The sequence below is a fragment of the Hemitrygon akajei genome, chromosome 7, assembly GCF_048418815.1.
Source record: "Hemitrygon akajei chromosome 7, sHemAka1.3, whole genome shotgun sequence".
Lineage (NCBI taxonomy): Eukaryota > Metazoa > Chordata > Chondrichthyes > Myliobatiformes > Dasyatidae > Hemitrygon > Hemitrygon akajei.
This window is the reverse complement of record NC_133130.1, coordinates 30,996,824-31,024,244: the sequence shown is the minus strand read 5'-3', so window position 1 is coordinate 31,024,244 and position 27,421 is coordinate 30,996,824. Positions and strand designations below refer to the sequence as shown.

At 42.3% G+C, this 27,421-nt stretch overlaps 1 protein-coding gene across 2 annotated transcripts in view; it reads right to left on the bottom strand.

Annotated features, from left to right (window-relative positions):
- The window catches only part of fmn2b (formin 2b), a 464,635-nt gene that overhangs the window by 401,054 nt on the left and 36,160 nt on the right, over nt 1–27,421 (bottom strand). For both annotated transcript variants that reach the window (XM_073050587.1, XM_073050588.1), the window contains exon 2: nt 23,818–23,993. In XM_073050587.1, coding sequence (XP_072906688.1) covers nt 23,818–23,993 — 176 coding nt within the window. The remainder of the gene's footprint in view (nt 1–23,817; nt 23,994–27,421) is intronic.

Here is a 27,421-nt window from a genome sequence, read left to right as displayed (position 1 = left end):
ACCCTTGCTATAGTTTCCATATTGTTCCTGTAGTGAGATGATCAGAACTGAGCACAGTACTCCAAGTGGTGTCTGACCAGGGTCCTATACAGCTACAACATTACCACTCAGCTCTTAAACTCAATCCCACAGTTGAAGGCCAATGCACCGTATGCCTTCTTCACAGGAGTCAATCTGCACAGCAGCTTTGAGTGCTGTATGGACTCAGACCCCAAGATCCCTCTGAACCTCCACACTGCCAAGAGTCTTACCATCAATACTATATTTTGTCATCATATTTGACCTACTAAAATGAACCACCTCATACTTATCTGGGTTGAACTCCAACTGCCACTTCTCAGCCTAGTTTTGCATCCTATCAATATCCCGCTGTAACTTCTGACAGCCCTCCACACTATCCACAACACCCCCAACCTTTGTCATCAGCAAATTTACTAACCCATCCCTCCACTTCTTCATCCAGGTCATTTATAAAAATCATGAAGAGCAAATGTCCTAGAACAGATCCCTGAGGCACACCACTAGTCACCAACCTCCATGCAGAATATGATCCTTCTACAACCACTCTTTGCCTTCTGTGGGCAAGCCAGTTCTGGATCCACAAAGCAATGTCCCCTTGGATCCCATGCCTCCTTTCTTTCTCAATAAGCCTTGCATGGGGCACCTTGTCAAATGCCTTGTTGAAATCCATATACACTACATCTACGGCTCTTCCTTCATCAATGTGTTTAGTCACATCCTCAAAAAATTCAGTCAGGCTCAAGAGACACAACCTGCCTTTCACAAAGCCTTGCTGACTATTCCTAATCATATTATGCTTCTGCAAATGTTCATAAATTCTGCCTCAGGATCTTCTCCATCAACTTACCAACCACTGAAGACTCACTGGTCTATAATTTCCTGGGCTATCTCTAATCCCTTTCTTGAATAAGGGAACATCTGCAACCCTTCAAAACCTTTCTTGTCCCCATTGATGATGCAAAGATCAATGCCAGAGGCTCAGCAATCTTCTCCCTTGCTTCCCATAGTAGCCTAGGGTACATCTCTTCCAGTCCCGAAGACTTATCCAACTTGATGCTTTCCAAAAGCTCCAGCACATCCTCTCTTAATGTCTATGTGCTCAAGCTTTTCAATCTGCTTCAATAGATAGCTTAATTCTAAAAGGTTGGCAGTGTATTAGTGATTTACACTGGTTTGCATACCCAACATGCTACAGTTGGACTACCATCATTTGCAATACTTAGACCATAAAACCACAAGTTATAACAGCAGAATTAGGCCACTTGGCCCATCCAACCTGCTCCACCACTTCTTCATGGCTGAACCAATTTTCCTCTCAGCCCCAATCTTCTGCCTTCTCCCCAAATCCCTGACCAGTCAGGTATCTGTCACAAGCTGACTGAAATATACATAAAGTCTTCACCTCCACAGCTGCCTGTGGCAAATAATTCCAGATTCACCACTCCAGTAAAATAAATTACTCCTCATTTCCATTCTAAAAGGATACATCTCTATTCTGAGCCTGTGTCCTCGGGTGTTGGGCTCCACCACCACATTCATTCTATCAAGGCCTTTCACCATTCAAAAGAATTCAATGAGGTCAACCCTCTTACTTCTGAATTCTAGTGAATACAGACCCAGATCCATCACTCTTCATATGAAAGCCATTCAATCCTCAAATCATTTTATAAACCTCCTGATGCACCATCAATAACTCACTCTGAGACGCAAGAAGCGAGATACCGGCTTTTATTGACTGGAAGAATGAACAACACTACATCCTGGAGAATGAGGCCGGGCTCAGGCCTCAATCGCCTTTATACAGGGGTCTGTGGGAGGAGCCACAGGAGCAGTCCAGACAGGTATATGTAGTTCACCACACCTCCTTTGAATTCTCTCCAGTTTCAGCACATCCTTTCTAAGGGGCCCAAAGTTGCCCATAATACTCCAAGTGAGGCCTCACCAGTCCTTCATAAAGTTTCAACATTACATCCTTGCTTTTATATTCTAGTCCTCTTGAAATGAATGCTAACATCGCTTTTACCTTCTTCATTACAGACTCAAGCTGCAAATTAACCTTTAGGGAATCCTGCACAAGGACTCCCAAGTCCCTTTGCATCTCAGTTTCATGTATTTCTGTTTCTATGCTCCAGTTCTGGTTCATTGCACAACACCCAACACAAAATAACTAATTCTCCAGTGGGCCCAACTACAAGCTGCTCTAAAATGCCCATCTCATAGGCACTCTATAAATTCCCCCTCCTGTAAACCAGCACCAATCTGATTTTCCCCTATCTGCATATTGAAATCCCCTATGATTGTAACATTGCCCTTTTGGCATGCATTTTCTATCTCCCTACTTAATTTATACCCCACATCCTTACTGGTTAGGGGGCCTATCAGGGTCTTTTTACCCTTACAGTTCCTTAGCTCTATCTACAATGATTCAACACTTTCCAACTCTGTCACCTCTAATGATTTGATTTCATTTTTTAAAACCAGAGCTATGTCACCCCCTCTGCCTATCTTTTTGATACAATGCATTTCCTTGGACGTTAAGCTCCCAGCTATAATCTCTCATCCAAGAATCAGTGATGCCTACATTATACCTGCCAATCTGCAACTGTCCGTATACTGCTGGCAGATACAACCCCTTTAGTCCTGTATTCACCCCGATTGTCCACCTTTTACATTGCAACTCATACTGTGACTGCAACTTTGCCCTATCATCAGCCTCTCAACACATTGCCTGTGTTTGTAAACCAGCTACCTCATCTTCACCTTTATCCATCTTTCCTACGATACTTTGTGCATTAAAATACAGGCAGCTCAGGACATCAGCTGCTCCACGCTCAACCTTTTGATTGCTAACTGTGAGGTCTTACTGACATCTACCTCCACAACCTCTGCACCAACTTTTCTAGCACTCTGGTTCCCATCCCCTTGCAACTAGTTTAAACCCCACTGTGCAGAATTAACAAATCTTAACGCTAGGATATTAGTCCACCTGTGGTTCAATCCTATTCCATCTGTACAGGACCATCCTCCCTGGAAGAGAGTCTGCTGACTTAAAGATCTTATGGCCTCATTCCTACACCAACACCTTAGCTACATATGTAATTGTACAATCTTCCCAGTTCTGGTCTCACAAGCATGTGGCACGGGTGGCAATCTTGAGATCATAACTCTGGAGGTCCTGCCCTTTAACTTAGCACCCAGCTTCCTCAACTCACTATGCACTTACTGAACATTCTTCTGGCTGTTCTCCCTCCAATTTCAGAATGCTGAGGTCTCAGTCCGAGGTATCCCGGACCCTGGGGCAACATACCATTTGGGAATCCCCCTCTTGCCCACCAAACCTCCTGTCCATTATACTGATGTATCATCTATCACGACAGTGTGCTTCTTCTCCACCAAACCCCCCCCCCCTTCCCTTGTGAGTCACAGAAGCAGATTCCATGCCAGAGACCAGACCACTGACTTTCCTCTGCTGGGTCAACCCCTCCAACCATATCCAAAGTGATACCTGTTGCTGAGGGGAATGACCACTGAGGTACTTAGCATTGGTTCCTGAACTCCTTTCCCCTTCCTTACTGTCACAGTTTCTTGTGCCCTGCATGTTAGGTGTAACTACCTCTCTATGTCTTATCTGTCACCCTTTCAGCCTCCTGAATGATCTGGAGTTCATCCATTTCCAGCTCCATCTCCTTAACATACTGTTAGAAGCTGCGGCTGGATGCACTTCTTGCACTTCAACTAATTGGCATGGAATTAAAATAATCTGCTGGTATATTTCCAAAGAATTAAGTGCAAGAACACAAGGTTAAATTGTTTGAGGGATTGGTCTTTAATCTCACTGCTTCAGCAAAGTCTGTACTTCATTCTAAAAGTGAATCCTACAATCTCTCTTAGAGGCACAAGAACAAAGTTCAAAGTAAATCTTCAAAGTACATGTCACTGCATACAACAAAATTCCTTTTCTTGCAGGAAACACAATAGAATCAATGAATGACTGTCACCAATAGGACAAACATACCAAAGTGCAAAACTAAATACAAAAGGAAAAAGGATAATGAGCAATAAATATTGAGAATATGAAATAGTATCCTTGAAAGTGAGTGCGTAGGTTATGGGAACATTTAAATTACAGGGGAAAGTGAAGTTTATCCGCAAGAGCCTGACGGCTGAGGGGTAATAAATGTTCTTGAACCTGGTAGTGAAAGTCTTGATACTCTACAAAAATTCCTGAGAGGAGCAGCAAGAGCATGGCCTGGATCATCTCGACCATGTTTATGCCATAAACATTTTCATTTAATTTACTTTTTATTAAAAAAAAACCCATGGGAGGTCAATTGGTTCATCAAGTCGATGCTACTCAAAGAAAGTCCAAAAAGCCCATTTCATCAGTTCTTTCATAGATGGCCATCAACGTTGATTAAGTTGAAGGTGGTGCAGAAGGTTTACAAGCATGTTGCCAGGATTGAAGAGCTTGAGTTCCATGGAGAGACTAGTTAGGCTGGGGTTATTTTCTCTGGAGCCAAGGAGGCCGAGGGGTGCCTTATAGAGGTTCATAAAAGCAGAGGCATGGATGAAATAAATGCTCACCTTTTTCCTCAAGGGTAGGGCAGCTTAAGCACTCGAGGGCATAGGTTCCAATGGATTATTTGCCTCCCTCCTCAACACAGATGGTGGTGTATATGAGACAAGTTGTCAGAGAATGTTGTAGAAGTGGACACAATGTTTAAAAAACATTCAGCCAGATGCAGGATAAGCAAAGGTTCAGAATAATATGGGCCATACACTTGCAAAAGGGACTAGCTTGAGAAGACATCAATCAGCATGGTTGTGATGGGCTGAAGGGCCAGCTCCCATGATGTATTACTCAATGACTAATTCTTCTCATCAACTACACTGGCAACCATAACCAAATAGTACATCTTCAGAATAGATTATCAAATAATGTATAAATTATACAACCTTGAGATCTATTTGCTTACAGGTTGCCACAAAGCAAGAAACCACAAAAGACCCCAATTTAAAAAAATAAATAAATAAAAGACGCACAAGAGAAAGGAAAAAGCAAATCATGCACAAAAGGAAAAATAGGAAGAAAGCAGGACTCCCAGAAGTCACTGCGATACTCTATAGCTTGAATAAGAATCACTAAAAGCTTAAGTGCATTAGAAATTGATGGAATTTGAATTGGCTCACGAGACCAAGATGCAATATGTTGAAACTGATGTGTGAAGTGTAAATACATCTTATTTTAACTATTAAAACTAACCACTAACGAGCATCAACACTAACACTTTCCAGAGGTTGGATGGGACTACAACCAGAAGTCATGGGTTAAGGGTGGAAGGTGAAAAGTTTAAGGAACACGAGACAAACTCCTTCACTTAGAAGGCTGAGGATAGAATGAGCTGCCAGCACAAGTGATGCATGAGAGCTCAATGTAAATGCTGAAGAAAAGTTTGGCTCGGTACATGGACGGAGGGGTATGTTGGGTTTTGTTCCTGAAGCAAGTCGATGGGAGCAGGTAGTCTAAATGGTTCAGCATGGACCAGATGGGCCAAGAGGCATGTTTCTGTGCTATAATTTTCTATGACACTATAACTTAATACAATAAAGCATCCCACAACTAAAAACAAATTCAAATTTTCCTTTCTTTCTGAGGCATTGGCAAGCAGCTAAACCCAGAATGAAGTCTGTTCAATGATTTGCAAGAACTCACTTTAACCTGACCACAGGACTTGACTTTACTTGGCATCAGTTCAAGAATATTTCCATGCTTCACTAATTTCCAACTGGCTATACAGTGCATTAGTACCAAATGTCACAATTATGATGTGCACCCAAGCATATAAACACATTTCCGGTGAGAGAGCCATCACTACTATTTCCAATAAAACTCAGTTAACACTAGAAGCAAACAGAAGACGATTCAGAAATCTAGATGTAACAAGTTCAGACCTGGATAGCCCGGCTGATTGTTACCAGGAAACTGCTTGTCTTTCAGACTTCCAGCATTTAGAATTTCACGTTTCAACACACCAGTGTATTTCTTCCATGTGCAGTTGAGCTCCCTCCCATTGCTGAATTGTCTCATCAAATATTACAGCAGAGGGTATTTGGCTGATTGTGTCCATGCTGGTTCTTTGAAAAGAGCCATCCGATTAGTTTCACTCCCCTGCTCTCTCCCCAGAGCCCTGCAAGTTCTCTTCCTTTAGGACTTTTTCCAAGCCACAAGTAAAGAAACATAGCCACATAAAAATTTTGGCCAGGCAGCATCTATGGAAAACAGTACAGTCAACGTCTTAGGCCGAGTCCCTTTATCAGGACTGAAGGAAAAAAGATGAGTAAGGTGGTGGGGGAAGGGAGGAAGAAATATAAAGTGATAAGCTTGTGTACAAGGCGATAGATGAAACTGGGAGGGGGGGAAGAGGTGAAGTGCTGAGAAGTCGATTGGTGAAAGATAAATGGCTGGAGAAGGGGAATGTGATAGGAGAGAACAGAAGGCCGTGAATGAATGAATGAAAAGGGGAGGGGCATAAGCTGAGAGGGGGAACTGGTAATGGGGAATGGTGAAGGTGCTGGGGAGGGGGGAGGGGTGCGCATAACTGGAAGTTTGAGAAATCGATGTCCATGCCATCGGGTTGGAGGTTACCCAGACAGAATACAAGGTGTTGCTCCTCCAACACGAGTGTAGCCTCATCACAGCAGCAGAGGTGGGCATGGACTGACATGTCAGAATGGGAATAGGAAGTAGAATTAAAATGGGTGGCCAGTGGGAGATCCCACCTTTTCTGGCAGACAGAGCTTGGTGCTTGGCGAAGCAGTCTCCCAATCTATGTCAGACATCACCAACATAGAAGAGGCCATACTGGAAGCACCAGATACAGTAGATGACCCCAGACTCACAGGTGAAGTGTCACCTCACTTGGAGGGACTGCTTGGGGCCCTGAATGGTAGTCAGGGAGGTGGTATAGCGGCAGGTGTCACCTTGCTCCACTTACAGATAAGTGCCAGGAGAGAGATCAGCGAGGAGGGACAAATGAGTCACAAAGGAAGTGATCCCTGCAGAAAGCGGGGGCGGGGAGGGAAAGGTGTGATGTTGGTGGGATCCCACTGGGGATGGCGTAGGCTACGGAGAATTATGTGCTGGACATGGAGGCTGCTGGGGCGGGTAGTCAATGAAGTAACAGCTACTGTCCCAGGTCCAGATGAGTTGTAACCTGGATGGGAGCTTGACAGTAATGAAACTATATCTATATACCTGTATATGTGTGTATATGTATATGTGTGTGTATATATATGTGTGTGTATATATATATATATATATATATATATATATATATATACACACACACACACACACATACATATATACATACATATATATAGTTACAGGTTACAACTCATCTGGACCTGGGACAGTAGCTGTTACTTCATCGACTACCTGCCCCAGCAGCCTCCATGTCCAGCACATAATTCTCCGTAGCCTACACCATATCCCCAGTGGGATCCCACCAACAAATATATATATATTTAAAAAATCTTAAACTAATCTTTTGAAGAATAAAATTGAATTACAAAGTTGTTTGTATTACCCATTTTACCACTTAAAAACACTTCTTTGCAGAAAAAATATGATTGAACACATCTATTACTATAACCATTTGCACACTTGCTTTACTTTAATGTAGCAGCTTGTCAACACCTTTTGAAAAATGCTCACAGGTTCTTTCGATAAACCCTGCTCCTTACATCTTCAAAGAGCTCTGGAAAATCTGAGGGATCCACATTGGTAAGTTCACTGATAACACAACAGTGGCAGTACTGATCACCAACCACAACAAGACACCCTACAGAGGAAATGGAAGAGCTGGAGGCCGGTTATGAAGCAAATAACCTCTTCAGCACCAAAGCAAAGGAGATAGTTTATCATCCTCAGGAGAACTCTCACCACTCTTTGCAACAGTGGCAGAGGAGTGGAAATTGACAGCCATTTCAAACTCCTGGGATTTCACATCTTGTGCAACCTCTCACGGTTCCAGAGAACATCCTACAATCAGGAAAGGTCACCAACTCCTCCAGTTTCTGACAAGGCTACAGAGATCTGAACTATGCAAGTCTAGAAGGAAGTCTAGAGTGCGGCAGGAGCCATTTTGATTTTTTCTTCTTCAGAACACCTCCCTCTGCGACTGGATCCTAGACTTCCTGACTGGGAGACCTCAGTCAGTCCAGATCGGGAGCAGCATCTCTAACACCATTACACTCAGCACAGGGGACCCCCCAGGTTTGCGTGCTCAGTCCACTGCTGTTCACTCTGCTGTCCCACGACTACGCTGCAACACACAGCTCGAACCACATCATCAAGTTCGCTGATGACACAACCGTGATGGGTCTCATCAGCAAGAACGACGAGTCAGCTTACAGAGAGGAGGTGCAGCGGCTAATGGACTGGTGCAGAGCCAACAACCTGTCTCTGAATGTGAACAAAACAAAAGAGATGGTTGTTAACTTCAGGAGGGCACAGAGCAACCACTCCCTGCTGAACATCAACAGGTCTTTGGTAGAGATCGTTAAGAGCACCAAATTTCTTGGTGTTCACCTGACAGAGAATTTCACCTGGTCCCTCAACACCAGCTCCATAGCAAAGAAAGCCCAGCAGCATCTCTACTTTCTGCGAAGGCTGAGGAAAGTCCATCTCCCACCCCGATCCTCATTACATTCTACAGGGGTTGTATTGAGAGCATCCTGAACAGCTGCATCACTGCCTGGTTCGGAAATTGCACCATCTCGGATCGCAAGACCCTGCAGCGGATAGTGAGGTCAGCTGAGGTGATCATCCGGGTCTCTCTTCGCGCCATCACGGACATTTACTCTACACTCTGCACCAACAAAGGAAACAGCATTATGAAGGACCCCATGCACCCCTCATACAATCTCTTCTTCCTCCTGCCATCAGGGAAAAAGCTCCAAAGCATTTGGGCTGTCACGACAAGACTATGTAACAGTTTCTTCCCCCAAGCTATCAGACTCAATACCCAGAGCCTGGACTGACACCTTGCCCTATTTATTATAATGCCTGCACTGTTTTTGTGCACTTTATGCAGTCCTGTGTAGGTCTGTAGTCTCGTGTAGTTTTCTCTGTTGTTTTTTTATGTAGTTCAGTCGAGTTTTTGTACCTTCATGTAACACCATGGTCCTGAAAAACATTGTCTCATTTTTACTATGTACTGTACCAGCAGTTATGGTCAAAATGACAATAAAAGTGACTTGACTTCTCAGAGTTAAGAGAGGCGGGACTGTGCAGATGTGTGACATCGGACAGTGAAGCGGGGAAGATTTAAATAGGACACAGCCATAAAGAGTGGGCAGCATCGTTTGCGGGCACTGAAGTGAGCCAGGAGCAGAGTGAAGGCTCAATGGGCTTAGGCGGAAACGGGCGAGGCAAGGTGGGTTTAGTTTTCAATTTTTCCTGTTATTTGAGGAAAGGGGGAATTATGCATGCGAGGGCAGCTTGTTGTTCTCGGTGTCGGATGTGGGAGGTCCTGGAGTCTCCAAGCCTCCCGGACGTCCACATCTGCGCCAGGTGCGCCGAGCTGCAGCTCCTAAGGGAGCGCGTTAGGGAACTGGAGCTGCAGCTCGATGACCTTCATCTGGTCAGGGAGAGTGAGGAGTTGATAGAGAGGAGTTACATGCAGGTGGTCACACTGGGGCCATGGGAGGCAGACAGGTGGGTCACGGTTAGAAGGGGGAAAGGGAAAAGTCAGGTACTGGAGAGAACACCAGTGGCTGTACCCCTTGACAATAAGTACTCCTGTTTAAGTACTGTTGGGGGGGGGGGGGAAGATGGCCTACCTGGGGGAAGCAACAGTGATCCAGATTTCTGGATCATTGGGACCTCTTTTGGGGTAGGTGTGACTTGTACAAAAAGGACGGGTTGCACTTGAATCCTAGCGGGGAAAATATCCTGGCGGGGAGATTTGCTAAGGCTACTGGGGAGACTTTAAACTAGAGTGGTTGGGGGGGGGGGGGTGGGAAGCAAATTGGAGACAAGGAGAGAGGGGGTTAGTTCACAAATAAAGCTAGTAAGTGTGTGAGGGAGGATAGGCAGGTGATAGGGAAGGAGAACACTCAGACTGAAGATGTAAGGGAGAAGGAAGAGAAAGATAAAGTTGTTTGCATCGTTAGGGATAAACAGAGAGAAAGGTGGAGAGTTTCTTAAATGCATCTATTTTAATGCTAGGAGCATTGTAAGAAAGGTGGATGAGCTCATAGCATGGATTGATACCTGGAAATATGTTGTAGCAGCTATTAGTGAAACATGGTTGAAGGAGGTGTGTGATAACTAAATATTTCTGGATTTTGTTGCTTCAGGTGTGATAGAATTGGAGGGACAAGAGGGGGAGGTGTTGCATTGTTTGTCAGAAAATATTACAGCGGTGCTCTGGCTGGATGGATTAGAGGGCTCCTCTAGGAAGGCTATTTGGGTGGAATTCAGGAATGGGAAAGGTGTACTAACACTTACAGGGGTGTATTATAGACCACCTAATGGGGAGCAAGAATCTGAGAAGCAAATTGCAAGGAGATAGCAGATATTTGTAGTAAGCACAAGGTTGTGATTGTGGGAGATTTTAATTTTCCACACATAGACTGGGAAGCCCATTCCGTAGAAAGGGCTGGATGGTTTGGAGTTTGTAAAATGTGTGCAGGGTAGTTTTTTGCAGCAATACATAGAGGTACCAACTAGAGAAGGGGCAGTGTTGGATCTCCTGTTAGGGAATGAGATAGGTCAGGTGGCAGAGGTATGTGTTGCGGAACACTTCGGGTCCAGTGATCACAATGCCATTAGCTTCAATATAATTATGGAGAAGGATAGGACTGGACCCAGGGTTGAGATTTTTGATTGGAGAAAGGCCAACTTTGAGGAGATGCAAAAGGATTTAGGAGTGGATTGGGAGAATGTTTTATAGGAAGGATGTAATAGAGAAATGGAGGTCATTTAAAGGTGAAATTTTGAGGGTACGGAATCTTTATGTTCCTGTTAGGTTGGAAGGAAAGGTTAAAAGTTTGAGAGAGCCATGGTTTTCAAAGGATATTTAAACTTGGTTTGGAAAAAGAGATAGATCTACAATAAATATAGGCAGCATGGAATAAATGAGGTGCTCGAGGAATATAAAGAATGTAAAAATAAACTTAAGAAATTAGAAAAGCTAAAAGATGATATGAGGTTGCTTTATCAAGGAAGGTGAAAATAAATCCTAAGGGTTTCTACAGTTATATTAATAGCAAAAGGATAGTGAGGGATAAAATTGGTCCCTTAGAGAATCAGAGTGGACAGCTATGTGTGGAGCCGAAAGAGACGGGGGGAGATTTTGAACGATTTCTTTTCTTCGGTATTCACTAAGGAGAAGGATATTGAATTGTGTAAAGTAAGGGAAACAAGTAGGGTAGTAATGGAAACTATAATGATTAAAGAAGAGGTGGTACTGGCACTTTTAAAGAATATAAAAGTGGATAAGTCTCCAGGTCCTGACAGGATATTCCCTAGGACCTTGAGGGAAATTAGTGTAGAAATAGCAGGAGCTCTGACAGAAATATTTCAAATGTCATTAGAAACGGGGATGGTGCCAGAGGATTGGCATATTGCCCATGTGGTTCCATTGTTTAAAAAAGGGTTGAAAGAGTAAACCTAGCAATTATAGGCCTTTAAGTTTGATGTCGGTGGGTAAATTAATGGAAAGTATTCTTAGAGATGGTATCTATAATTATCTGGATAGGCAGGGTCTGATTAGGAACAGTCAACATGGATTTGTGTGGGAAAGGTCATGTTTGACAAATCTTACTGAATTTTTTGAAGAGCTTACTAGGGATGTTGACAAGGGTAAAGCAGTGGATGGTGTCTATATGGACTTCAGTAAGGCCTTTGACAAGGTTCCACACAGAAGGTTAGTTAGGAAGGTTCAATCATTAGGTATTAATATTGAAGTAGTAAAATGGATTCAACAGTGGCTGGATGGGAGATGCCAGAGTAGTGGCGGATAACTGTTTGTCAGGTTGGAGGCCGGTGACTAGTGGTGTGCCTCAGGGATCTGTACTGGGTCCAATGTTGTTTGTCATATACATTAATGATCTGGATGATGGGGTGCTAAATTGAATTAGTAAGTATGCAGATGATACTAAGGTAGGTGGCGTTGTGGATTATGAAATAGGTTTTCAAAGCTTGCAGAGAGATTTAGGCCAGTTAGAAGAATGGGCTGAAAGATGGCAGATGGAGTTTAATGCTGACAAGTGTGAGGTGCTACATTTTGGTAGGAATAATCAAAATAGGACATACCTGGTAAATGGTAGGGCATTGAAGAATGCAGCAGAACAGATTGATCTAGGAATAATGGTGCATAGTTCCCTAAAGGTGAAATCTCATGTGCATAGGGTGGTGAAGAAAGCTTTTGGTATGCTGGCCTTTATAAATCAGAGCATTGAGTATAGGAGTTCGGATGTAATCTTAATTGTACAAGGCATTGGTGAGGCCAAATTTGGAGTATTGTGTACAGTTCTGGTCACCGAATTATAGGAAAGATGTCAACAACAGAGTACAGAGGAGATTTACTAGAATGTTACCTGGGTTTCAGCACCTAAGCTACAGGGAAAGGTTGAACAAGTTAGGTCTTTATTCTTTGGAGTGTAGAAGGTTGAGGGGGGACTTGATAGAGGTATTTAAAATTATGAGGGGGATAGGTAGAGTTGACGTGGATAGGCTTTTTCCACTGAAAATAGGAAGATTCAAACAAGAGGACACAAGTTGAGAGTTAAGGGACAAAAGTTTAGGGGTAACATGAGGGGGAACTTCTTTAATCCGAGAGTGGTAGCTGTGTGGAATGAGCTTCCAGTAGAAGTGGTAGAGGCAGGTTCGATATTGTCATTTAAAGTAAAATTGGATAGGTACATGGACAGGAAAGGAATGGAAGGTTATGGGCTGAATGCAGGTCGGTGGGACTAGGTGAGAGTAAGCGTTCGGCATGGACTAGAAGGGCCGAGATGGCCTGTTTCCGTGCTGTAATTGTTATATGGTTATATATGTGCAGTAGAGAGCATCTCAATGTACTGCTTGGAACGGGAATTGCTCTGAGACAGACAAGGTGGCTCTGCAACAACTAATCTAAACTGTCCAACACACATCACTGGCACTAGCCTACCCACCCCATCACAGGCAATACAGAAAGGTGCCGGAAAATGGTCAGCATCGTGAATGATCCCACCCACTCTGCTCAGAATTTTGTCCCACTCCCAGCATGCGGCTACATACACCAGACTTCAAACTCAACTATGTTTCTCAAGCAACACCCCCACCTAGTAACCCCCCTCCTTCACACCCCACACCACTACTGTGTATCCTGTCAGAGTCAACTTGTGTACAGACGCTTCTGTGACTGGCATCACTTTCTGGACCACAGAAGAACCATAGAACATTACAGCGCAGAAACAGGCTTTTTGGCCCTTCTTGGCTGTGCCGAACCATTTTTCTGCCTAGTCCCACTGACCTGCACCTGGGCCATATCCCTCCAAACCCCTCTCATCTATATACCTGTCCAAGTTTTTCTTAAATGTCAAAAGTGAGCTCGCGTTCACCACTTCATCTGGCAGCTCATTCCATATTCCCACCACTCTCTGCATGAAGTCCCCACTAATATTCCCTTTAAGCTTTTCCCCCTTCACCCATGACCTCTGGTTTTTTTCTCCTCTGGCCTCAGTGGTAAAAGCCTGCTTGCATTCACTATATCTATACCCATCATAATTTTATACACCTATCAAATCACCCCTCATTCTCCTACGCTCCAGGGAATAAAGTCCTAACCTATTTAACCTTTCTCTGTAACTCAGTTTCTCAAGTCCCGGCAACATCCTTGTAAACCTTCTCTGCACTCTTTCAACCTTATTAATATCCTTCCTGTAATTCAGTGACCAAAACTGCACACAATACTCCAGATTCAGTCTCACCAATGTCTTATACAACTTCACCATTACATTTCAATTCTTATACTCATTACTTTGATTTATAAAGGCCAATGTACCAAAAGCTCTCTTTACTACCCTATCCACCTGTGACACCACTTTTAGGGAATTATGTATCTGTACTCCCAGATCCCTCTGTTCTACTGCACTCCTCAGTGTCCTACCATTTACTTTGTATGTTCTACCTTGGTTTGACCTTCCAAAGTGCAATACCTCACACGTCTGCATTAAATGCCATCTGCCATTTTTCAGTCCATTCCTCCAACTGGTCCAAATCCCTCTGCAAGCTTTGAAAACCTTCCTCACTGTCCACTACACCTCCAATCTTTGTATCATCAGCAAATTTGCTGATCCAACTTGCCACATTATCATCCAGATCATTGCTATAAATGACAAATAACAATGGACCCAGCACTGATCCCTGTGGCACACCACTAGTCACAGGCCTCCACTCAGAGTAGCAATTCTTCACTACCACTCTCTGGCTTCTTCCATTGAGCAAATGTCTAATCCAATTTACTACCTTTCCATGTATACCTAGCGACTGAATCTTCCTAACTCACCTCCCATGCCCGACCTTGTCAAAGGCCTTACTGAAGTCCATGTATACAACATCCACTGCCTTCCCTTCATCCACTTTCCTGATAACTTCCTCAAAAACTCTAATAGATTGGTTAAACATGACCTACCACGCACAAAGCCAAGCTGACTTTTTCTAACAAGTCCCTGTCTATCCGAATACTTGTAGATTGTATGTCTTAGTATTCCTTCCAATAATTTACCTACTACCGATGTCAAACTTACAAGCCTATAATTCCCCGGCGTACTTTTTGAGCCTTTTTTAAACAACGGAACTACATGAGCTATCCATGCAATCAATGAGCTGGACATGCAATCATTCTGTATAACCTATTTAATGTCTTTTATTAATGCATTTTTTTTTTTTTAAATCTTGTGTTTATTTTATGCCACGTGGGATCCAGAGCAACAATTCTTTCATTCTCCTCTACATTTGATTCTGGACTGAAAATGACATAAAACAACATTAACCCCCTGCAAAAAAAAAACAAATAGAATTTACTTTCTATGAAACCCTGTTGACTTGGTTTGATTACATTAAGCTTCAAAATCACTCGCTTTTTTTCCTTGATTACTTTTCCCAGAAATATTTCTGAAATTATCAAGTTACTTTACTCTTCAAAATAACCTTAGCACAGGATAATAAAAGTGATTATGGGCATAAGCTGGATTAAGTACCATTCTATTTCTCAAACCCTCGAGCAGTTTCATCACTGTTCATCACTATTGATAGCTGCTTCCAAGCTTCTTTCCACCAAACTGCAGAAAGACAAGGTGGCAGCCCCCCATCACCTTCAGGAGCAACCAGGTGTGAAATAGAAGTGCTGGCCTTTCCAGCAACATTTACTTCTAAACACTGACAACTAGTTACGAAGAGGTGGAACAGAAGACTGTTTGCCAATATCCAGTGCCCCCATTTTATATTGTACCAAATGCTGTAGCTATTTTTTAAAAAATTTTATCAAATGCAGTAAGTTAACAGGTCCTTTCAGACCAACAGGCCTGGGCTACTCAGTTACACCACACTGACCATTAATCCGCTAACCCATACTTTGGTCACGGACAGAATGCACTAGCTCCTTATGATAGAAAGGAATCCAAGTTGCTTGTGCTGTAATAATATTGCGCTAACCACTATACTACCATACTAGCCCAACATGTTGATTGAGTTGTTACGTATCCCGTAACTGGATCACTTACCAGCAAAGATAGAGAGGTCCGCTGAAGTCTGATGGTACCATTTTAAAACGTTTTTATTTATAAAGGGGCACAAAAGTAAGGTTAATACAAACATTCAGATAACATACGTCGTCAATACTCAATCTAAAGTGCAGGTATAGTAATAATCAATAAGAAATAAGCTCTATCGTTGTCTAGGGGTAAGGTATATATTGTCCGCTGTATATCTAAAAGTCTCTTGCGTTCACTGCAGTTCCACCAGCTGCCGTCTTTTGGGGTGTTGCGGTGGTGCACTTTTGTTGGGGAGAGAGAGAGAGAGAGAGAGAGAGAGATTGAATGAAACAGTTACCTGGCGGGTTTTTTCCAATCTTTATGAGTTCGATCCATCGGAGTCTCGTTGGGGGGTGGCCGTTCACTTGTGGCCTCTCCTGTAGCTAAAGCCGTTCTTTCGTGGTGAGGTCATCAATCCCAGGCAAGGAAAAGACGCACATGAACCCCCCCCCCACCGGCTGTCGCTATTAAACGCTGTCACAGGATTTCTAGCGTGTCTTCTGGTGCGTCTGGCGGGGCCGTCTTTACAACCCCTCTTTTATCTGAACTCACGGGGTCTCAGATGTCAATCAGGTTGGGATGATGCAATCTCTCTCCGTCTCTCCACCCACGTTGCCCTGAGGGTATACACGTAGTACAGTTCCCAATTCACAAAGGTGTCTCCACGAGACAATGACCACAGTAGCCAGCTTTTGCCTCGCCGTGAAACGAGGGACATGGCACGTATCTCTCTCTTCTCTTGGGTCATTGACCCCCACTTCACTAGGGCTCTTGTGATTCTCAAAGGAGGGGGCTGGGATTATAACAGTACATAAACATCCCAGTTATTAATGTGAATGGCCTAATGTGACCTTATTAACCATGCATGCATTTTCTCATGCAAATACACATGTCAACGTAGGCATCTTTCTGCAAGATAACAAATCCCAGTTCAACTGAACACCTCGTGTGGTATAAATTACATGTTCCTAGCTTGGCAGATGGCACATTATTAAATCATACCCACAAGCATGTCAAATGCAAAATACCCCCCACCCCCAAGATTTGCAGCTTTATTTGTGCCTTCATTTTGATTCCTAATGCACATTTGCACATGTATAGCAAAAGCTTGGTAAGCTATCACAAACATTTGTGATGTTAAAACCATTTAAGATCAACTGGACCTACCTGGGTTTGCTGGAAACCACTGACAACCCTCGTCTTATTTGCAGTTTGACTCAAACAGGAATATCCCCCCACACCCACCCAGTACAAGCTTGTTTCAACAGCGGCAATAATTTCAAATTTAGATCCATTTGTAAAACTGATCTTTCGTCCCTGACAACCAAAAAAATAGCCATCTGGGATTTGAAGTTAGGTCATTAAATTGCTTAACTGAATTTATAAGCTAGCGTTTTCTGCCCTCTTCCAGTCACTCAGATTGCATAATTATGTCTAAAATTAAGGTACATTGATACATTGCTGAACTCCACAAGAAAACAGCAAAATTCCCTCTTCAGGAATATACTAATACTAGTGTAATGCGAACTATCCCCTAGATGCTTCAAAAGCAATGGAACAAAGTTCTGATTCACAGATTTACTGCATGTACCAAGAGAAAGCAGTCACCAGTTCCGAGAAATGGTCCTTCACCTAAAACATTAGCACCATTCTTTTCCACAGATGCCACCTGACCAGCTGAGTGTTCCAGTATATTTTCATTTTGATTCACGTCAGAGGCAGTTCAGTTTATTTTCGCATTATGCTTGTTTCAGCACTGCCGACCTTCAAATAGTAGTAAAACTATTTACAAGCTGGCTAGTAAATCAGTATCAGTGATGTACTGGTTAACACTGTATCCAGATCACAAAGGATAAAATTTTAAAACCTTCATAATATTAACAGTAGCATCAAAACCTCATCTATATAAAGCAGGTCACTGGTTAAATGTTTTTAGTCACAGTATTAAGACCACAAGACATAGGAGCAGAATTAGGCCATTCAGCCCATTATGTCTGCTCTGCCGTTCCATCATGGATGATTCCAGATCCCACTCATCCCATACATCTGCCTTCTCACCGTATTCTTTGCTGCCCTGACCAATCAGGAAGTGATCAACTTCCACCTCAAATATACCCACAAACTTTGCCTCTACTGCAATCCGTGGCAGAACATTCCATAGATTCGCTACTCTCTGGCTTAAAAAACAAAAATCCTCATCTGTCGCCCCTCGATTTTGAGGCTGTGCCTTCTAGTTCCAAGCAACACCACCACTGGAAACATCCTCTTCACATCAACCCATCTAGTCCTTTCAACATTTGGTAGGTTTCAATGAGATCACCCATATTCTTCTAAATTCCAGTGAGCACAGGCCCAAAGCTGCCAAATGCTCATGTTAACCCTTTTATTCCCAGAATCATCCTCGTGAACCTCCTCTGGACTCTCCAATGACACATCCTTTGAGATATGGGGCCCAAAACTGTTGACAATACTCAATGTGCAGCCTGACTAGTGTCAGTTAAAAGGCTCAGCATTATTGTCTTGATTTTATATTCTATTCCCCTTGAAATAAATGCCAACATTGCATTTGCATTCTTTACCACAGACTCAACCTGTAAATTAACCTTCTGGGAATCTTGCACAGGGACTCCCAAGTCCCTCTGCACCTCTGATGTTTGAACCTTCTCCCCATTTAGCTAATAGTCCGCACTATTGTTCCTTGTTACCAAAATGCATTATTATATATTTCACAGCACTGTATTCCACCTGCCACTTTATTGGCCATTCTTCCAATTTCTCCAAGTCCTGCTGCAATTGCATTGTTTCCTCAACACTCCTCAACCCTCTACCTACCTTTGTGCCATCTGCAAACCATGCGACGAAGCCAATTTATTATTCAAATCATAAACAATGTGAAAAGTAGTGATCACAATACTGACCCCTGAGGAACACCACTACTCACAGGCAGCCAAGCAGTAAAGAAACCCTTTATTCACACTCTCCACCACCTAGCTAACAGCCATTTCTCTATCCATTAGTATCCAGTATCTTGTCTGTGATGCCACAGGATTTTTATCTTGTTAAGCCCCATGTGTGGTACCTTATCAAATGCCTTCTGGAAATCCAAGTGACATCCGCTGTCTCTCCTTTGTCCACCCTGCTCGTTACTTCCTCGAAGAATTCCAACAGATTTGTCAGGCAAGATTTTCCTTTACAGAAACCATGCTGACCAACTTATTTTATTATTAGTCTCCAAGTACCCTGAAGCCTCACCCTTAATGATAGATTACAACAAGCTCCCCTGAGGTTAGGGCATCTTTCTTTTGCCTTTCTCCCTTCTTAATGAGTGGAATGACATTTGCAATCTTCCAGTCCTCCGGGACCATGCCAAAATTAAGTGATGCTTGAAATATTAAGACCAACGCATCCGTTATCTCTTCAACAACCCCTCTCAGGACTCTGGGATGTAGTCATCTGGTCCAGATGACTTATCCACCTTATACCATTCACTTTGCCTGGCACTTTTTCCCTTTGTAATAGCAATGGCACTCACACCTGCTCCCTGATACTCAGACCTCTGGCACACTGCTAGTGTCTTACACAGTAAAGACTGAAGCAATGTAATAATTAAGTTCATCTGCCATTTCTTTGTTCCCCATTACTACCTGAACAGCATCATTTTCCAGTGGTACAAAATCAACTCTCAACTCTCTTCCTCTTAACACAACTGAAATGTTTAGTATCCTGCTTTATATTATTGGCTAGTTTGTCCTCATTTCATCTTCTCCCTTGTAGTGCTTTTTTTTTTTAAAAAAGTTGCCTTTTCTTGGATTTTAAAAATTTCCCAATCATCCAACTTCCCCACTCACTTTTGCTACCTTATATCCCCCCTTTTCTAGCCCTGTCATTTGAGAACTACTTCTGTGGGACGTATCTATCCTGCACCTATGAATTATTCCTAGAAACTTGAGCCATCTCTGCTCTGCTGTCATCCCCGTCAGTATCCTCCTCCAATCCATCTGGGCAAGTTCCTCTCTCGTGCTTCTGCAATTCCTTTTATTCCATTGTGATATGATGCATGTGAGTTGTACTTCATCTTAATTTGCAGTACGAATTCTATCATATTATGATCACTGCCTTTTACATTAAGCTCCCCAATAAGATCTGGGTTATTAAGCACACAATCGAAGATGTGCTTTCCCCGAGTAGGCTCAAGCACAAGCTGCTTTAAAAAGCCATCTCAGACATTCAAATTCCCTCCTGCGATCTGACACCAATCCAATTTTCCCAATCCCCTTGCATATTGAAATCTCCATTACAATTGTGCCATTACCTTTATTACATTCCTTTTCCAGCTCCCTTGGCAATCTCAACCCAACATCTTGGATACTATTTGGAGGCCTATACTGCCACAACCATTTCCAATGAAAAACAATCCATCAGACTTGACAGAACCACAAACTAACTTTCAACCTACAGTCAAGTCAAGCAGCTGGATCACCCCTGCAAGGTCAAAATTATGCAGGTTTTCACATTGACAAGTCAGCATACAGTCCACTATGAGGAATGTGTGCAGGAATGTTATTCAGAACCTCAGAATGAACGAGGTTAATACAACATTCAACAAATGAGTTTTCCATTAGAACAGAAACTTAATTAAGCAGTATTAAAAGGAGATGACTAAGAAAAATTACAGCTCTAAAAAAAATTACCAATTTGATAAAGCAATGTTAAAAAATAAATCAGATCTCATCTTGATGACTGGTTTGACTTAAGTACAGGTAAAAAAGTTAAGCAAGAAGCCCAGCAAGAAATGTCAATCCTATGCATAATGATAAAAGGATTAGTGAAACCCTATTTATTACTCTTATTTGCATATTAAATGGGACTTTTCTCAACTGTGAAACTCCTTTGCTAATGTCCTGCTGGAAAGTTACAATTGAAGTATTGTACCCTGAAGTGCACTGCGCAGTTCTGGCCACAAGCTGTCCAGCAAGGCAACATACTGAATGAACCCAATGAGAACAGCGGTCCACATCACTGCAATAGACTGCCCTCTAATGCTTTTAGTATGCAAAGAAAAAATAATGACTGGAACTGGCTTTTACTGGAAATTGCACAAGCTCTCAACTTATAAATTCCCACTGCTTCATACATAAGAACATAGAACATGAGATAGGAGCAGGAGTAGGCCAATCGGCCCCTCAAGCCTGCTCCGCCATTCAACAAGATCATGGCTGATCCAATCTTAACTCTAGTTTTCACCGAATCCCACAAGGCAACAGTGCCAACCAACAGGGCACCATGCCGCCCATTTTATTTTATTATTCATCCCGCCCTATCCCATGTGATCACCCGGGGAAAAAAACCGAGTTGCCAATTGAGGAGAAAAAAATCTGGAAAATTCCTCTCCGACCCATCCAGGCCATCGAAAACTGGTCCAGGAGATCACATGGCTCATCTAAACCTAGCCTCATGTCCACTTACCTGCTCGCTCACTGTATCCCCTAATGCCATTTTTATCCAGGAAAATGTCTATCTCCGTTTTGAATTTATTGAGTGTAGTAGCTTCCACAGCTCTCTGGGGCAGTAAATTCCACAGCCCCACTACCCTATGAGTGAAGAAATATCTCCGCATCTCAGTCCTGGAAAGGCATCCCCTTATTTTAAGATTATGCCCCCTAGTCCTAGTTTCACCCATCATTGGGAACATTCTCCCCGCATCCACCCGATCAAGCCCCTTCACAATCTTACATGTTTCAATAAGATCGCCTCTCATTCTTCGGAACTCCAATGAGTAGAGTCCCAATCTACTCAACCTCTCATCATACATCAACCCACCCATCCCCGGAACTAACCTAGTTTACCTTCTCTGCACTGCCTCGAGAGCCAGTATGTCCTTTCTTAAATATGGACACCAGAACTGCACGCAGTACTCCAGGTGTGGTCTCACCAATACCCGGTACAACTGCAGTAAGACCTCCCTGTTCTTATACTCTATCCCCCTAGCAATAAAAGCCAGCATTCCATTGGCCTTCTTGACCACCTGCTGCACTTGCATACTAACTTTTTGTGTTTCCTGCAACAGGACCCCCAGATCCCTTTGCACAGAAGCACTTTCCAGTTTCTCTCCATTTAGATAATAACTTGCTCTATTATTTTTCCTGCCAAAGTGCAAGACCTCACACTTGTCAGTATTATATTTCATCTGCCAAATGTCTGCCCAATCACTCAGCCTATCTATGTCCCCCTGCAGGGTTTCAATGTCCTCCGCACTCATTACACTCCCTCCCATCTTTGTGTCATCAGCAAACTTCGATACGTTGCACTTAGTCTCTTTCTCCAAATCATTAATATAGATTGTAAAGAGTTGGGGTCCCAACACCGACCCCTGTGGAACACCACTAGTCACCAAAGTCATGTCCAAAGTGCATCTCTTCTCCTCTGAAGAATCCTTTTGAACTCTAAAAAAAAAACTAGTTTTTCCTCAGAACAACTTTAATTGTCTCATTTATGGCAAAAATTTATGTGGCTGATGTTTTAAATTTATTTGTATGGGCAACATGGCCCTACAGAAACTGGTGATTCATTATATCTTGAGCTGGGACTCATGGTAAAACTTGATAAATGCCAATTCATCCTTTCATTCACACCAAGACCACCATTATCCGTGTGCTTGGCAAATCACAGGGGAAACAGAAGAGCACAAACTTCTATTTGAACAAAGTGTTCCTCCAGATATAATGCCACAACTTTTCCTCATGCACAATGATTGTGAGACATTGAACTGAAAGCCCATTAGATGCTTATAATCCAGTGCAATCCCAAGTCCTAACCAATTTTTTAGAACTCAAACAAGGCATTTATCCTCATTTATTGCACCAAAGACACCACTTGATATTTTAAATGATATGCCATAACCATTTCTTCCTCATTTTTGCATCTCAATGCTCTGTTGTTTTCAACCACCATTCTAAGTCAATTTTCAATTCAACAATTGAACAAAAATGAAGTTCTTTTCCCCCCACGACTGGATCATGGATTGGACTCCAGACAGCCTATTCTTCCCTCGTCCTACCAACACTTTTCCTAACCCTCCCCCCCCCCCCCCCCCCCCCCCCCAGCCATCTGATGTTTATAAAGGATTTTCAAAGTAAATTTTAAAGAAAAATCTATGGATTTCTTCATAGGTTTTCATGCAAGACAAGAATAATTATTGCTGGAGAACTCTGGAGGGTTCACAACATGCACACAAATGCACACAGGGTGACTTAACTTCACACTTTTTCTTTGCCATCTACTGTCACTACAGTACACAAGTTTTTTGAAATAGAATTAATTATGAAGAATCAGCAAGACAAAAACCAAACAAGAGACATTTCTCAAGATGGGCAGAAGTTAGATCAGATGTTAGGTCTAATCAAGGCGGCAGAGCACATTGAAAGTATTCTATAGCTTAAGGACTTGGCAGTCAAAATTCTAACCAAAATCTATTAAAGTGTAAGGAGTGAAAAGCTGAAAGTGGACAGAGCATGAAGAGTTAATAGCAATTGAGTATTCAAAGACAATGAGGTGCATTCATGGCAGGATTTAAACAATGAGAAGCTTCTTTAAGAAAAATTCAACATTCTGAATAAATAGGACCCAAAAGCCTGCAGGCACAGGAATGAGTGGACAGGACTTGGGAGAGGAGAGCAAGCTCTGGATTACCTCAAGTTTAGAGTGGGTAAGATGACAGAAGTTTAAGCAGCCAGTACTGTATTGGCACAAATCAAGTCGAGGTACCAAAAGAGTGGAGTCAGTGGCCAACAAACAGCATTCAAGTTGGATGAAATGTCAGTTCATTCAGAAATGGATGCTGCACAAGAAGCAGTGAGAAGTGTGATGCTTTCTCACTTAAAAACACATCAGCATACAAATGGAAAGAGCAAAATAAACATCCAAACAACTTCAGATCAGAAAACTGCGTTAGCAAAAAATTCTTTTTACATCGCATGGTAAACTCACATCAAATTTTGTGGTGGCTTGTGGTGCTTCTCCATAAAACTGCTCTCTGAAACAGTCCCCGAATGGGAGCAGCAAACCCATTGCCAGAATACGGGAGCACAGTTTCTCTGCTTCATGTTCACTGGAAAGCTGTACTTTCTCTTGCTGCCCGAATAGTTTTTCGAGCAATGTACGCCCTGTAAGAGAAACATCAAAATGTCTTCAGAAAGATATGAAATAAGCAATTTTTAAACACATGCTAACTGCCAAATTTAGAGTGTACTGCTTCCAATTCCAAAAAGCATTACAAGGCACAAGAGCAGATGTCTTTACTGAGCATACCCAAGTAAATGAGCAATTAAACATTTTATCTGCATCACTATTTCTCCAAGACTTCTTGCATGTCTGAGAATATTTTAATAGATCTTTGCTCCTCTGTAGCATGCCTTATGAATGAAAGTGTTCCACACTATTGGGGCCATGAATAGTGAACAATGGAAATACCCATCCACCTGCTTCCTGAACAGTTCTGGCACCTCATTTTTCTAACTGTGGTTTTAATAGGCAATCAAGTGGATTGATACACTGGAGCCAGGGATCAACTTGTGCCATATGAAAGAATGTCAACCAGCTTAATAGTGCAAGGGTAACATGTGTAGACAAATAATTTAGCAGATTGTATATGTAATGCAAAAATTTTAAATCATAACTTCACAGGTTTAAAAACTAGGGTGAGAAGGGCTTAAATACACAATGTTATTCAATGTTTATCTGTGCCTCATGAGGATTTATAATGAGCTGAGAGAAGCACAATTAATCATCGTTTAATCCGAGAATTTAAGTATTTTGGATGCAAAATCTGCTACATGCAAATTTGACAGACAAGTTATTTTAAGATGTTTCAGAGTTCTTACAACATAACTTTTGATTTTTTTAAAAAATCTTTACAGTCAAAAACATTCATTATGTTGTGAATGCTCCAACATTCATTAATTTTAGTTAGTAGAAGAACTGCAGCAGGTGAAGCCAGCTTTGAGGCTAATCAGGGATGGGCATAAATGCTGGCTTTGCAGAGGTAAAGATACTGGTCAGCATCAAATAAATTAAAAAGAACAAATTTTTCAAATACAAACCACATTTGTTCCCAAACCCAGTGAGTTTAATACACCTGCACAGACTCAGAAAGCTGTGCAACACAAAGGTACCTTTTCATCCCATCCCCAAACCCACAATATTCAATAATGAACCAAAAACATGACCTTACAGAGCTTTGTAATCTCAAACTCCTTTACAATTAAATATTTTAAATGTAGGAAACATCACAATTTTGCAAAAAAAAAACACAAGGTTTGCACAAACTGCAAACAAGGATCCCCTCATACCTGCCTTGAAAGGCAGGTACATCCATAATAAACAAAGTTCTACAGATATACTGTTGAAAGTACCCCGACTTGTCACACCATTACCTGGTATGGCAATTCAATTGCTTAACGCAAAGTGCAGAGAGCAGTGGACTCTACCAATACACCACAGACACATCCCTCTCCGCCACTGTTAGTATCCACTGCTGCCTCAGTATCAATCTCTATCAAAGCTTCCACCATCCAGGCCATGCTATCTTTTCCCAGAGATCATCAGGCAGGAGGTACAGCAGCCTGAAGGTCCACGCCACCAGGTTCAAGAACAGCTACTTTCCTTCAAGCATTCTGTTCCCGAGCTGGCACAACCCTAACCACCAGAGTTTAACACCAAGAGCACTTTGCACTGCAGCGGACTCGATCATTGGTGCAATAATTGATTACTTGCATGAAAGTAATGAAAGGGAATCAGTAACACGGGATTCATCGTCACAACCACTTCAGCAAGGCTGGGGAAAAAAGACAATAAAGTTTAGCTAAGAAAATACATTATTAATTAGTGGATTACAATTTAATTTTGGCTCTCAGAAACCATTTCTTTGAATAGTATAAAGTATTACATCTTCCTAAAATTTGCTGTATGACTGCACTACTGATAATGGATTCCATCATATTGAGAGAGGATGATTGTGCCATAAACAACCAGAATAGATTCATTGGTAGTCAATGCGTACCTGGGCAATCTTCCATACTGTGCAGACAATGGTGCTTTAACTGGACTGGAACAGCTTGGTTGGGAATCTAATTCCAGTTAGGACACTGAGGATAAGTTCCTGCTCCTTTTAACCAATGCCACAAGATCTTTTACATCTGAGAAACTTGGAACATAGAAAACCTACAGCACTATACAGGCTCTTTGGCCCACAATGCTGTGCTGAACATGTACTTTAGAAATTAGTGTGAGTTACCCATAGCCCTCCATTTTTCTAAGCTTCAAGTACCTATCCAGAAACCTCTTAAAAGACCCTATTGTATCCACCTCCACCACAGTCACCAGCAGCCCATTCCATGCACTCACCACTGTGTGTAAAAAAAAACTTGCTCCTGACATCCCCTCTGTACCTACTTCCAGGAACCTTAAAACCGTGCCCTCTTGTTAGCCATTTTAGCTCTGGGGAAAAAAGCCTCTCACTATCCACACAATCAATGCCCATCATCTTATATACCTAAATCCAGGTGGAAGAATATATAATAAACATTCTGGAAAAACTGCAGCTCAAACCATGTTGCCTTCACTTAGTACTGCATGGAATCATCAGCCCATATTGTTCAGGAGAGTTTTGGTTTGCTTCCAGCAAATATTCCTATTGTCAAGAGAAGCACGTGTACAAATGAAGTCAACTGTGCTACATATATCATTTATAGTTTTGGTAGAGTCTATATGAACCATTCACAATGATTCAACCAGTACATTTTTCATTCAGAAATCTCAGGCTCAGACAAAATGTGGAATAAAGAGATGAATTGGATTACAGTAAAACCAAAACTTTCTCAAAACAGTGGCAATTTTGCTACTCGATTTCCCCCCAGTGGCAACAATGGTGCACAACATGCAGGATTCAGTTGTCGGGAGGGAAGGAAGAGGGTATTCATTATTTACATACTTAATTCTAAGCATCACCAAGCTTCTAACCATGGCAAGGCAGCCCCTTGGAGTTGAGGATGACTTGCTGCCACTTTGGAGGAGGTGACTGGCGAAGGAAGTGCAGAGACATGCCAATTTAGGAATTGGGAACACAAGACAACTTGAGCACACCCTCACCCTGTGCTATTATTTAATAAGGCAATAACTGAACAGGCTAGAACATCAGCTCCACATTGATCCAAGTAACTGTTCATCCGTTTTGTAACCAGTAATTTACCAATCTCTGCCTTAAAGATATTTAAAGAGCTTCTATCATCTTTTGTTGGTTAGGATCTTGATCCTCAAGAAAACAAATCTGTACTCAAATGGTAAATCCTTATTTTTAAACATTGACTCCTTGCCAATTCTCCCTCTTTAGGGCAGCAGAGATTTCCTCCTTCAAAGACCGGTGTTTAACTTCGTCATTTGCATCTCTGCCTTTTCTGGGACAATCAGACAAGAGCAGAATTAGGCCACTTGGCCCACTGCGTCTGCTCTGCCATTCCATTGCGGCTGATTTATTATCCCTCTCAATCCTCATCTCTGCCCTTCTCCCTGTAACCCTTTGACACCCTGGCCAATC